This window comes from Nannospalax galili, unplaced genomic scaffold (genome assembly GCF_000622305.1).
Source record: "Nannospalax galili isolate Female #2095 unplaced genomic scaffold, S.galili_v1.0 scaffold698, whole genome shotgun sequence".
Lineage (NCBI taxonomy): Eukaryota > Metazoa > Chordata > Mammalia > Rodentia > Spalacidae > Nannospalax > Nannospalax galili.
This window is the reverse complement of record NW_008341886.1, coordinates 2,718,338-2,729,535: the sequence shown is the minus strand read 5'-3', so window position 1 is coordinate 2,729,535 and position 11,198 is coordinate 2,718,338. Positions and strand designations below refer to the sequence as shown.

Sequence of the window (11,198 nt, the reverse complement as noted above, 5' to 3'; positions counted from 1 at the left end):
GCCGCCGAGCTCTCCGCCCCCCCCCGCCCCGCGGCCGCTCGGAAACCCCTGCGGCTCCTCCCACCCCGAGGGGCTTTTCTCCAGTGTCCAGGGACTTAGCTCCCGGAGCTCAGCCGTGGGCGCTGCTTTCCGCCTGGCTGGAGCGCGCCGGTTCCTGCTCTTCTGAGAACGCGGCGGGCAGAGATCACTGACCTCGGGGCGCGCCGCTCGTCGCGGACCCCTAAGACGTGCCCAGCCCCCGGCCCGCGCCCGGGCCTCCAGCATGGTGCTGCTGGCCGGGCCCGGGCCGGAGGGCGGCGGGTCGCGCTGCCTGTCCCCGCAGTCACCGACGCCACCCCGGGGCGCGCAGACAGAGGACAACCCGGCCGACTACGAGCAGTTCGAGGACTTCTCGAGTCTGCCGGACACCCGCAGCATCGCATCGGACGATTCCTTCTACCCTCCCGGAGGCGAGGAGGAGTGCGGCGCGCCGGGCGCCGGGAGCATCCGGGAGGGCATCCCGGAGGCGGCGACTCTCTTGCGCGCCGCCGGCGCCAACGACGTGGGGCTGCTGCGGGCGCTGGTGCAGCGGGGTCCGAGCGTCGAGGAGGTGCAGGAGACAGACCGCAACGGCCGGGTAAGCCGGTCCCCGCAGGGTTTGGAGCCCCCTCCGTTCTCTTCCCCAGTCCCAGACGGGAGCCACCCAAACCCCGGCTCAACTGCCGCCCCGAGCGCCCTTTCATTCCTGTCTGGCGGGTGGCATGCGGGAGCCGTGTTTGCTCTGCCCAAAGTGCGGAGAGGTCGGGAGGCAGTCCAGCCCGGCTCACTACCGCATCGAGGTTACCTTTACAGCCCCGGGGTTGGGGTGGGGGAGGGAATCCCTGAGTTCTCCCAGGAGGCCCGCGCTTAAATGTGTGGACATCTCCCGCAAGGTCCCCTTCCATTCCCCTCTGCTCCTCTTCCCCAGGCCCCTGGTAGGTGACAATTTCCAGCGTCGCATCTGCCCCCCTGGCCTTTGCCTAACGCATGGATGTGCGAATGAGGGTTTGGAAGCGACAGTCCCTTCGTTACCCCGTCGCCCTGTCTTCCCGGTGCTGCTCCTGGTGGCCCGCGCGCGCGACCAGTCAGCATGACCTGCGGCCACCCCCGAGAGCCCAAGCCAAGAGCGCCCCCCCGCCCCCAGCCACCACCAGTCAGGCCCTGTGCCACACAGTGGCACACACCAGGGTCCGCACGCAGAAAAATAGGGCGGCAGCCCTCATTAATTATGTCAACGCCCGGAGAAAGCAAGAAACGTTCAAAAAAGGAAGAAAAAGTTGGCGTGCAGCCTGGCGATCTGGCTTGTGGCACAGCCCACCCAACACCGGGAAAGTGACCGCCGTGGCCCTGTCCCTGTTAGTCTCCACTGGGTGGACAAAGGGCAGCAAGTTCACCTGGTGTCCTTATTCCCTGTGTTCCATGCTTTCTGCAGACTCCGCCGTGCACAAATTAGGGACGCCTGTGCCTCTGTTAGGGTGTCCCAGCTGATGGAAAATATATGCTTTACTATGTGGACCTGGTGACCCCCGTGGGACGTTGTGTATGTAGTGACCTGTCCCCGAGTGCAGTCTGGAATGGGCTCAGGCAAGTCCGCTATCTTGACATCATTGAACTTTAGAGAAGTGTGTGCTTGTGATGTGTCAGGGAGACCTAGCGTGAGGGCAGCACCCCTCTGATGCCCTGGGGTGGCTTGTCCCTGCCGGCATCACAGTGCCCCCAGGACGCTGTCTGTTCTAGCTGGCAGATAGAAGGAGGAGAGGCTGAGGGGCTGTTTCTGAGCTCCACTTTCGGTTTAACTAAGTGAGTTTTTGAGTCAAATAATCGCTTTAGAAACCTTCCCTTACCTAGCAGGCATGGCAGCAGCTTTAAAGGAACTCCCAAAAAGCAGAAGGGCTCAACTGGGGTAGGTCTCTATGCCCTGGGCAGCTGCATGGCCTCTCCTGGCCTGGAGCCTCCACTCTGAGCTGCCACTAGACTCAACTTTATTATGTTTTCTTTTGGGGTGAAAAACCAAATCAAACTAAAACAAAACAAAAACAAAGTTTGAAAAACACAAGAAAATCTGAGAACAAGGTAACCTGGGATGGGCTTGACAGACAGTTCAGGACTCCTGAGAGCCCCTCTCCCCAGCACGGTGGAGGGGAGGATTGTGATGGAGAGCCTGCTAGTAGCTCTCTGCCTCACTTTCCTCCTTCTGTAAGGTACAGGCTCATCCTGGGGTTGTGACTGTGAAGTGTTATCCCGCCATGGGGGCCTGAGAAGCCCGGCACACGTGGCTCTCATCACCTTCTCCCTCAGTTTCTCCCTCACTTGCCTCTTGTCCAGCGTTGCGTCCCACGAGTTACACACTCCTGGCAAAGCTTTCTCTTGCTCTGTTTTTTCCTCCTCTGCGTTATGAAGGTGGAGGCTGGTGGACCTTTACTGTTCCACTTTGAGTCTTCTCTCTATCAGATGACCATGGGGACTTGGGCAAAGGGCCCTGGGTCTTTTATCTTTGTGTCAGAGGGCCTTAGCTTCTCCTTGCTGTTAAACAGCCTCCTTTTTCCTGAAAAACTGCAGGAAGATTAAGTGTGGCAGAATCCATGGGCACACCCTGGGGAAAATGAGGTGCTGCCCTCAGGTGTTTGCTGTAGGCCATTGGGCACTGGCAGGCACTGGAGTAGGCTCCCCAGGAATCCAGCAGCACCAGCCGTGCCTGAGGACTGTAGTGTTCAGGCTTTCCAAGCAGGGGCTAGTGTGAGAAGGGATGGCCAAGATTTGTGTCTGGGGGGCCAGGGACGGAGGGAAGTCTTGAAATTCCAGTTGAATGGAGACTTAGGGATGGAGGTGACAGATGGCAGAGGATCAGGCAGGTGGAGCCAGGTGGCAGGAGCAGTGTGGTTTAGTCATGGCAAGGTGAGGAGAGGATGCAGGGAGCCAAGGCCAGAGAGGCCCACTCAGGCCAGATGATGAGAGCCTGGCTCTCAGTAGCTGACCGAGGGGGGTGGTGGTGGTGGTGGTTGGGAAATAGACTGTCAGCACCCGGTGACGTGCCTCCTGGTCACATGCTCACATCATCTGCAGGTTTCTGTTTTAAGGATACTTTCTCTGGGGGACCTTCCTGTCTATGCCATCTAAGACCAGAGTTGGCTGTGGGGAAGTCGAGGTGTTGAGGCGCAGAGGTTGAGGTTGTCAATAAGGTGGTCAGATGAACGAGCAGGTGTGTTTTCAGCATAGGAAAGAACTTTAGGCAGAGAGGGAAAGTGCAAAGGTCCTGACTCAGGAGCGCTGTCCCAGCCTGCTCTACTGATTTATCATGATTTTCCCTAATGAAAACCTTAAGCTCTAAGAGCTTTGGTGGAATGGTGGGGTAATTGCGTTAATGGCAGTGACAGCTGGTGGGTCGCACTGCTCAGGGCCGACTTCCTAGGGGAACACCTCTAAAGGCTTTTGCATTTTGCTGCTGTGGGAGCAGCTCATTTCTGTGCAGGTAAGAAGGAGCTCTTCCTGAGCCCATGGACATTGCATGGGGCGTAGGTAGCTGAGGATCACAAGTGCCTTATGTTTAAGAACATGTTCTTTCTTGCCTGAGATCCACAGACTAGGGGGTGAGGCCCACCACACGATTTTCCTTCTAAAACATTGCTCTGGAAGGATTGCATGATTTACTGTTCAACATGGGGATATTTGTCTCATAACTGCCCAGGAGCATCGAGTGTGCTCGTGTAGACTGTGGGTTGTTGAATTCTTTTCACTGAGGGAAAACCATCAGAACCCCTTTTTCTTAGTTCTTTCTTGTGTGTGTCACTTCAGGTTTACCTCTACAGCCCTGCCTGGCAGCTCTCCTTAGTTGATGGGGAAAACAGAAAGACGAATTTGTGCCATTTAAATTGCTGTGGAAGGGCAATTTGAATGTCTTTCACCTGAGCCAAATTAGGCCCAGTTATGTTAAGTTTAAAGGTAGAACTGTGCCTCCGTTTGAATTCCAGGAAATTTCCCAAAGGCCCTTGGGTTCATTTATTTTATTAACACAGCAAATCCTGTCCCCCTCCTTAATGCCAAGAGTGGGGTACCTCCCCTCACACAGGAGGATTACATTTCAGTTTTATGGATTTTTGGCTACAATCAAGACTTAATCTTGAAATAAAATTGAGAAATTTGTTGTTTGTTGTTTGAATGTTATAGAAAGATTTATAAGTGTAGGGATTACCTGTCCTAGAGTGAGACCTGCAGTATTGGAATTCATGCACAGCCACCGTCCTCCCAGGCCTCACGTGTAGAGCCTGTGTGTGCATAGAAACAAGCTGATTAAACACAGAAACTGAGGTCTCAGGTCCTTTGCTGGTTACTATGGAGAGTGGGCTCTGGCCTCATACCTCCAACGCTTGCCAAGGCCCAGTGTACACAGGGAGAGGTTTGCTTTGCTGTTTTGGAAACTGTGTTTGAAAGGTGTTTATACGTTTTCTTTTCTGCTAATCGTGTGTGTATGATGTGCGTATGAGTGTGTACGTATGCACATGTATGTGTGCATGCATGTGCATCTCAGTGTGAGTGTGGTGACCAGAGGACAGGCTCAGGTGTCAGCCCTCAGCTTCCACCCTGATTGAGATAGGGCATTTATTTTACTTCTGTATACCCAGGTCACAGGCTTCCAAGGACTCTCCTGTCTCTGCCTGCCCATCTCACTGCAGGAGTGCTAGGGTTACAGACACCTGCTACTAGCCCAGCTTTACTTCAGTTTTGGGAATTTGAATTCAGGTTCTTATGTTTGTGTGGCAAGTGCTTTACCTACCGAGCCATCTCCCCAGCCCAGGTATGTTCATATGTTCACGTTCTAGTTGAATCCTCAGGTTCTGAAGTGTGGGAAAGGTGAGAAGGGCTGTGCATTGTGCAAAAAGACTAGGAGTTAAGGGGGTGGGATAGAAAGGGGTCAGCCTGAGTGGGCCTGGGGAAGACTGGGTTTGTAGCAGACAGATGTTGCTTTCTGTTCTGCTGGCCATGGCAGGTGTGTGTGTGTGTGTGTGTGTGTGTGTCTGTGTGTGGTTTTGGGTATAAGCATTCAGCTATGTATCTCCACCGTAGTGCTCTGTGTGTTAGTCAGCCTTGTGTACCTATAACAAAGTATTTGACACTATTAATTTATAAGGAGATGTTTGTTTGAGTTTAAAGTTGTGCAGCTTCCAGCCCAAGTCAGAGCAGGCCTCTGGGTGCTGGATGGCAATGGCAAGGAGTTTGTGGTACAACAAACTGTCACCTCTTAAGTCAGGGCAGAAAGCAGCAGAAGGCCCCTCAGTCTTGCAGCCCCTTCAAAGACACACACCTCCAGTCACCTAAGAACCTTGTGCCAGGCCTTGCCTCCTAATGGTTTTACCATTTCTTAGGAGTACCACGCTGGAGGGCTGGAGAGATGACCTAGTGGTTAAGAGCACTAGCTACTCTTATAGAGGACCCATGTTCAGTTCCCAGCACCCACATGGCAGCTAACAACCGTCAGTTACCCCAGTTCCAGGGGATCCAGTGCCCTCTTCTGATCACCACAGGCATTGCACAACATGGGTGCACTTACATACATGCAGGCAATATACTCATACGCATAAAATAAAAACAATAAATAAAATATTTTTAAAAAGAAGCACCACACTGGTAACCAAACTTTTAACCCATGGGGCGCTGGAGATTATTATCCACACTATAGCACCATGTAACACATACCTATGAAACCTCACAGCTTCAACAATAACCTCTTTGCTGAGGTGGTGCAGCACAGCTGATAGAGGCTAGATTTTCCATTTGTCTGCACCCAATTTGTGGTGAGCTACAGATGGCAAGACCAGGATAGCCTGGCCGGATGACTCATTTCTGCTCCTTGTGATGGCTCATCTTCTAGCAGGCTGACCCTGCTGGCTGTCCATGGCAGGGGAAGGTTCCAGGAGGGCCAAGCAGGCCTCTGGGGGCTCCAGGTTGGCCCAGGTTTATTGCTACTTCTGTTGTAGCAAGACACGGGTCAAGCCCAAGTTCAAGTGGAGGAAATAAACCTTCCTCTGGGGTGGGGGTGCATGCTGCAGAGTGTTAGATGAAGGGACAAGGCTGTTCTGACCATCAGTCTTCCAGAGGGAAGATAAGGACATGCCTGGACAATGTACCACCCCCAGGGGCATCTCCACCAAATCTCAGGCCTTTGTGTATATAGCTATCAATGGACTGTGTGTGTGTGTGTGTGTGTGTGTGTGTGTGTGTGTGTGTCAGAGTTCTCGAAGAGCTGCTTGGGAGCTGAAGAGGTCCTGGTCTGTGGGCAGCCCTCACTGATCAACACTGCTGTGCTGGCAGTGGTCTCTCTCTGTTGAGTTTCTTGAATTGTTTTATCAATGGGAACTGAAGTTTCCCATCTGTCAGGTGCCGGGGGTTCCAGTCACAGAGTTAAGCCCCCAGGAAGCTGTGATGAAGGGTGGTTGTTTCAGAGCAAGTGAGGGGGCTAATGAGATGGCTCAGCAGATAAAGTTGGATCCCTGGAATTCATGTAAAGGTGGAAGGAAAGAACTGACTCTACAAAGTTGTCTTCTGACCTCCACACACATGTTGTGTGGCCACACATACACACACATACATCATGCACACACACAATAAGACTAATTCTAATAAAATTATTTTAAAAAGAATAGGTGCCAGGCATGGTGGCACATGTCTTTAATCTCAGCACCCAGGAGGCAGCGACAGGTGATGTCTGAGATTGAGGCCAGCCTGGTCTATACAGTGAGTTCCAGGCCAGGTAGGGCTACAGGAAGACCTGCCTCAAATAGAATAAATAGATAAAGGAACAGGTGAGGGAACAGACTCAGAGGGGTGATGGGCTGCTCTTGCAGCAGAGCCTGCAAGGTGGCCTGTGCCTGAAGCCCACCACTCCACCTCACCATGGTTCTATCCACTGCTGAGTACACAGTGTTCCCATCAAGCAGCCCATCCATACCTACATCCTGCAGTGGGCACTGGAATGTGACAAGGGGAAGGGACAGCCATGGTCACTTTGGAGGTCCATCCACTTTCACTGCTAGTGGTAAGGGTGCTATCTGTGCTCTGGGACCCTGCAGGAGGGTCTCCAGCTGAAATAGGGGCTCCTTCCCCTGAGCTCTAAAGGACAAAAAACTGTTGCATTTTACTTGTTCACAAATGTAAGGCCTAATTCTTAGTGATGGCATAGAGTTAGAACTAAGGTGAACTGGCAGTATAGCAAGGGTCCTTTTGTGTGAATTGGCTCTTTATAAAGGATGTGATATAATATTCCCAAGCATGTATTTATTTATTTATAGTTTGTTTTTACTGTGGAATCTTTCAGCCAGGATCGAAGGCACTAGAGATAGATGGGAAGAGTTATGTTTGATGACATGGATGTATACACGTGTGCATGAGAATGTATGAGTATGCACATGTGCGTGCATGCAGGTATAGGACCACCATCCCAGAATTAGAACTTTTGATTTTGGAGGTTTGTGTTAGTCAGCTTTCTGTCACTATAACAAAATACCTGAGATAAGCACTTTAGTAAGGTAAAATTTAATGTTATAAAGTTGTTAGAGTTCTCTTTTACCTTTGCTGTGACTATTATTTATTGATTTCCTGTACTTAAGGAACTTGTACTGTTTATCTTTTTCATGGAAAATATTGTAGAAAAATCTATTTTATCCTTTGTAAAGAATCAGCTTTTGTTCTGGTCTGTAGATTTCATTTTATTTGGTTCTCCTTTTAGAAGTCCTTTACATTTACTCAAATATTATTTTTCCTCAAAATGTCACTTTTCCTCTTTCCTACAAATTTTGATAGGTAGTATTTTTATTTGCTTCTAATTTACATTATGATTCACCTTTTTAACCTAGGTGTTATTTAGAATTCTACTTAAAAATTTAAATATCAAAGCTTTATTAAAATATTTTATTTATTATTTTTATTTTGTGTGTATGAGTGTTAATGCCTATATGTAAGTAAGTGCACCCGTGTTTGCAATGCCCGTGGAGGACAGAGGAGGCTGTCAGATCCCCTGGAACTGGAGTTACAGATAGTTGTTAGCTGCCATGTGGGTGCTGGGATTCGAACCCAGGTCTTCTGCAAGAACAGTCAGTGTTCTTAACTGCTGAGCCATCTCTCTAGCCCCATCTTAAAGCTTTATATAGAAAAAATTAGTTTAAGGAACTATGTGTTCTTTAGTGTATGTGATACCATGTTCTTTAAGTTTTTTTCTCTCAGTGCTGGGATTGAACCCAGGGCCTCATGCACTCTAGGCAGGTAAAAGTACATTTTATTTTTTAATTTGGTTGCAGAATAGTAGGTTTCCACATGGCTTTTTTTAATCCCTCCTCTGTTTCGGTTAACCTTTCCTCCGTGTCCCACACCTTCCCTAGCTCACCGCTCCTCCCTGATTAAACTTTCACACCCCAGAATCCCCCTCTCCACCTTCATATTACTTTTGTTCTATTGCCGCCTCAAGACATCCCTCTGCAAATGGCCCCTAGTTTCCTGCTTCTACAAGAGTCCATGTTGAACACATAAAATGGAGGATTTAAAGCTGGAATCCACATATGAGAGGGAACACTTGGCATTTGTTTTCCTTTGCCAGCCTCACCTAAGTCAATATTATTTTTCCAGTTTTGCCCATTTACCTGTAAATATCATAATTTCACTTTCTTTACAGCTGAATAGAATTCCATGGTGTACATGTATCACATTTCATTATCCTTTATCTTTTGATGGACCTAGCCTGCTTCTGTGCCCTGGCTAGTGTGAATGGCACAGCAGCGAACATGAATGAGCAAGTGTCTCTGCAGTAGGATATAGAGTATGTGCCCAAGAGTGTACAGCTGGGCCATATGGCAGATCTATTTCTAGTGTTCTGAGGTCTCTCCATATTGAGCTCCATCGTGGCTGCACCAGTTTGAACTCCCACGAGCAGTGAATAAGCATTTCCCTTTCCCCACAGTCTCCCAGAATTTGCTGTCATTTGCTTTCCTGAAGATAGCCATTCTGTTGTGGTGAGATGGACTCTCAAAGTAGTTTTAATTTCCCTGATGTTGCTAAGGATGTTGAACACTTAAAAAAGTGTCCGTTAGCTCTTCGTATTTCTTCTATTGAGATTTCTCTGTTCATATCTGTAGCCTACCTTTTTATTAGGTTGATTTCTTTTACTTGATATTTTGATTTTTGACTTTTGTATGCATTCTAGATATTAATTCTGTGTTGGATCCATAGCTGGAAAAGACACTTTTACATTTTCCCCTCTTCACTGAATTGGCTGTTTCTCTTGCTGGACAGAAGCTTTTTAGTTTCATGTGGTTTTCAGTTGTTGGCCATATTTCCTGAGTGACTGGAGTTCTATTTAGAAAGTCCTGACCTATGCCTATGTGTTGCAGTGTACTGACTGCTTTCTCTTCTAGTAGCTCCAGAAACAGGTTGTACATTGAGGCCTTTGAGCTATTTAGAACTGAGTTTTGTACAAGGTAAGAGATAAGGGTCTAGTTTCATTCTTCTACATGTGGCCATCCAGTTTTCCCAACACAGAAGATACTGTCTTTCCTGCAATGTGTATTTTGGGTGTCTTTGTCAAAAATCAGGTGGCTGTAATTCTGTGGACTTAAATCTGGGTCATCTAGTCTATTGATCCACATGTCTGTTTTATTCTGTTTTTATTACTATAGCTCTGTGTTATTACTTGAGATTGGTAATACCTCTGACACTAATCTTTTTGCTCATGATTGCCTTCCGTCCTCCTTTTTAATTTCTTGTGGACAGTGTCTGAGCCTACTAGGGTGGTAATTATAGATCATAACCACAGGACATTCATAAATCAAAAAATACTTTATATAAAAAAGAATAAGAAGAAATCAGAGGAGTTGTTGAATTGAGCAAAGAGAATATGTTTCATTAGAGAAGGCTGGGAAGTAATTCATGTCGATACTCTGGTGCACATGTGTGAGTATGTGCACGTGCACATGTATGTGTATGCACGTGTGCAGTCAGGCCATTGGCATCTTGCTCTGAGCTTCCCTCAGCTTTCTGATCTCTGTGAAAAGGATTTAGACAATACACACAGAGAGTGGTGTAGACAATAAGTGGTTTATTACTGAGTAAAGTAGAATGCTCCCAATGGGTGAGCATGGTCAGTGGTCAGAGAAACAATTGCAGGGCAGAACACTCTCAATGGGTGAGTGTGGCTAGTGGCCAGAGAAACCACTTCAGAATCAAACACTCTCAAAGGGTGAGCATGGCTAGTGGCCAGAGAGACCATTTTTTTTCCCCATTTATATTTTAGGCAGGTTTTATACTATTTCAAGTCTCTGGAACAGATGGCTTTCCTGAGGGTCATTTTCCTGTCAGCTGATGGACAGGGCTGTTTGCAATGACTCTTACAGGATGGGGCAATGGTATATAAAAGTCTCCTGCTAGATGGTAATCCTAAAATATTCAGAGCTCCTGGAACCAGGCTTAGATACTGATCAACTGGTGACCTTCCAGGCAGTCAAGGATGTCACATCTCCTCCCAGGGTCAGACACAGGACTCAAGTCCCACTCCTTTGACCAGTAATCCAAGTCCTACTGTTCCAGTTCTTGATTTTACAAAGTATAGATTATGAGGGAGGGGTCCAGCCCTAATATCCTTCAAGCCTGCTAATATCGAACAGTACTATGAGGAAATTCTGGGTTAGAAAAATGGTTGATGGAGGCCGCAGAGAGCTGAATCACACAGAGAGGCTGTCTTTTTAGCTGTCCCTGGAGAGTGAATATGCCCACAGCACCTTCTTGTAGCTCTTAGGAGGTTGGATTTTAGAAGTAAGTTATTAACAACCTGGGATTGAGAGATGATAGCTTAGCAATTAAGAACACTTCCTGCTCTTGACCTGAGTTTTGTCCCAGCACCCATATTGGACAGCTCACAACTACCTGTAACCCCAGCTCCAGGGGGCAGACATCCTCTTCTGGCCCTCCTAAGTACCTGTACACACTCAGCATACACATACACATCAATAAAAATTAAAATCTTTACAAAAAGATATTAATCCTTATTGGCAGTATGTAATACTGCATGTAAGAATTTGGAGGAGATGGTTTTTAAATGGTAATCTTGTGTTTAAAGGACAGTACTTATTACTACTAAGTCAGAGGTATGGAAATCAGTCACATGACATCCCATGTGACACTTGGCTTGGTGGGAAAATTGG

At 48.2% G+C, this 11,198-nt stretch overlaps 1 protein-coding gene across 4 annotated transcripts in view; it reads left to right on the top strand.

Annotated features, from left to right (window-relative positions):
• Positions 1-84: 84 nt before the first annotated feature.
• Positions 85-11,198, top strand: part of Ankrd33b (ankyrin repeat domain 33B) — a 120,602-nt gene continuing 109,488 nt past the window's right edge. For 3 of the 4 annotated variants that reach the window (XM_017799242.2, XM_008837630.3, XM_008837628.3), the window contains exon 1: positions 85-616. In XM_017799242.2, coding sequence (XP_017654731.1) covers positions 263-616 — 354 coding nt within the window. In that variant the 5' untranslated portion in view covers positions 85-262. Of the gene's footprint in view, positions 617-946; positions 1,056-11,198 lie in introns of those variants that run through there. The other variant, XM_029565647.1, reaches the window with a different exon arrangement.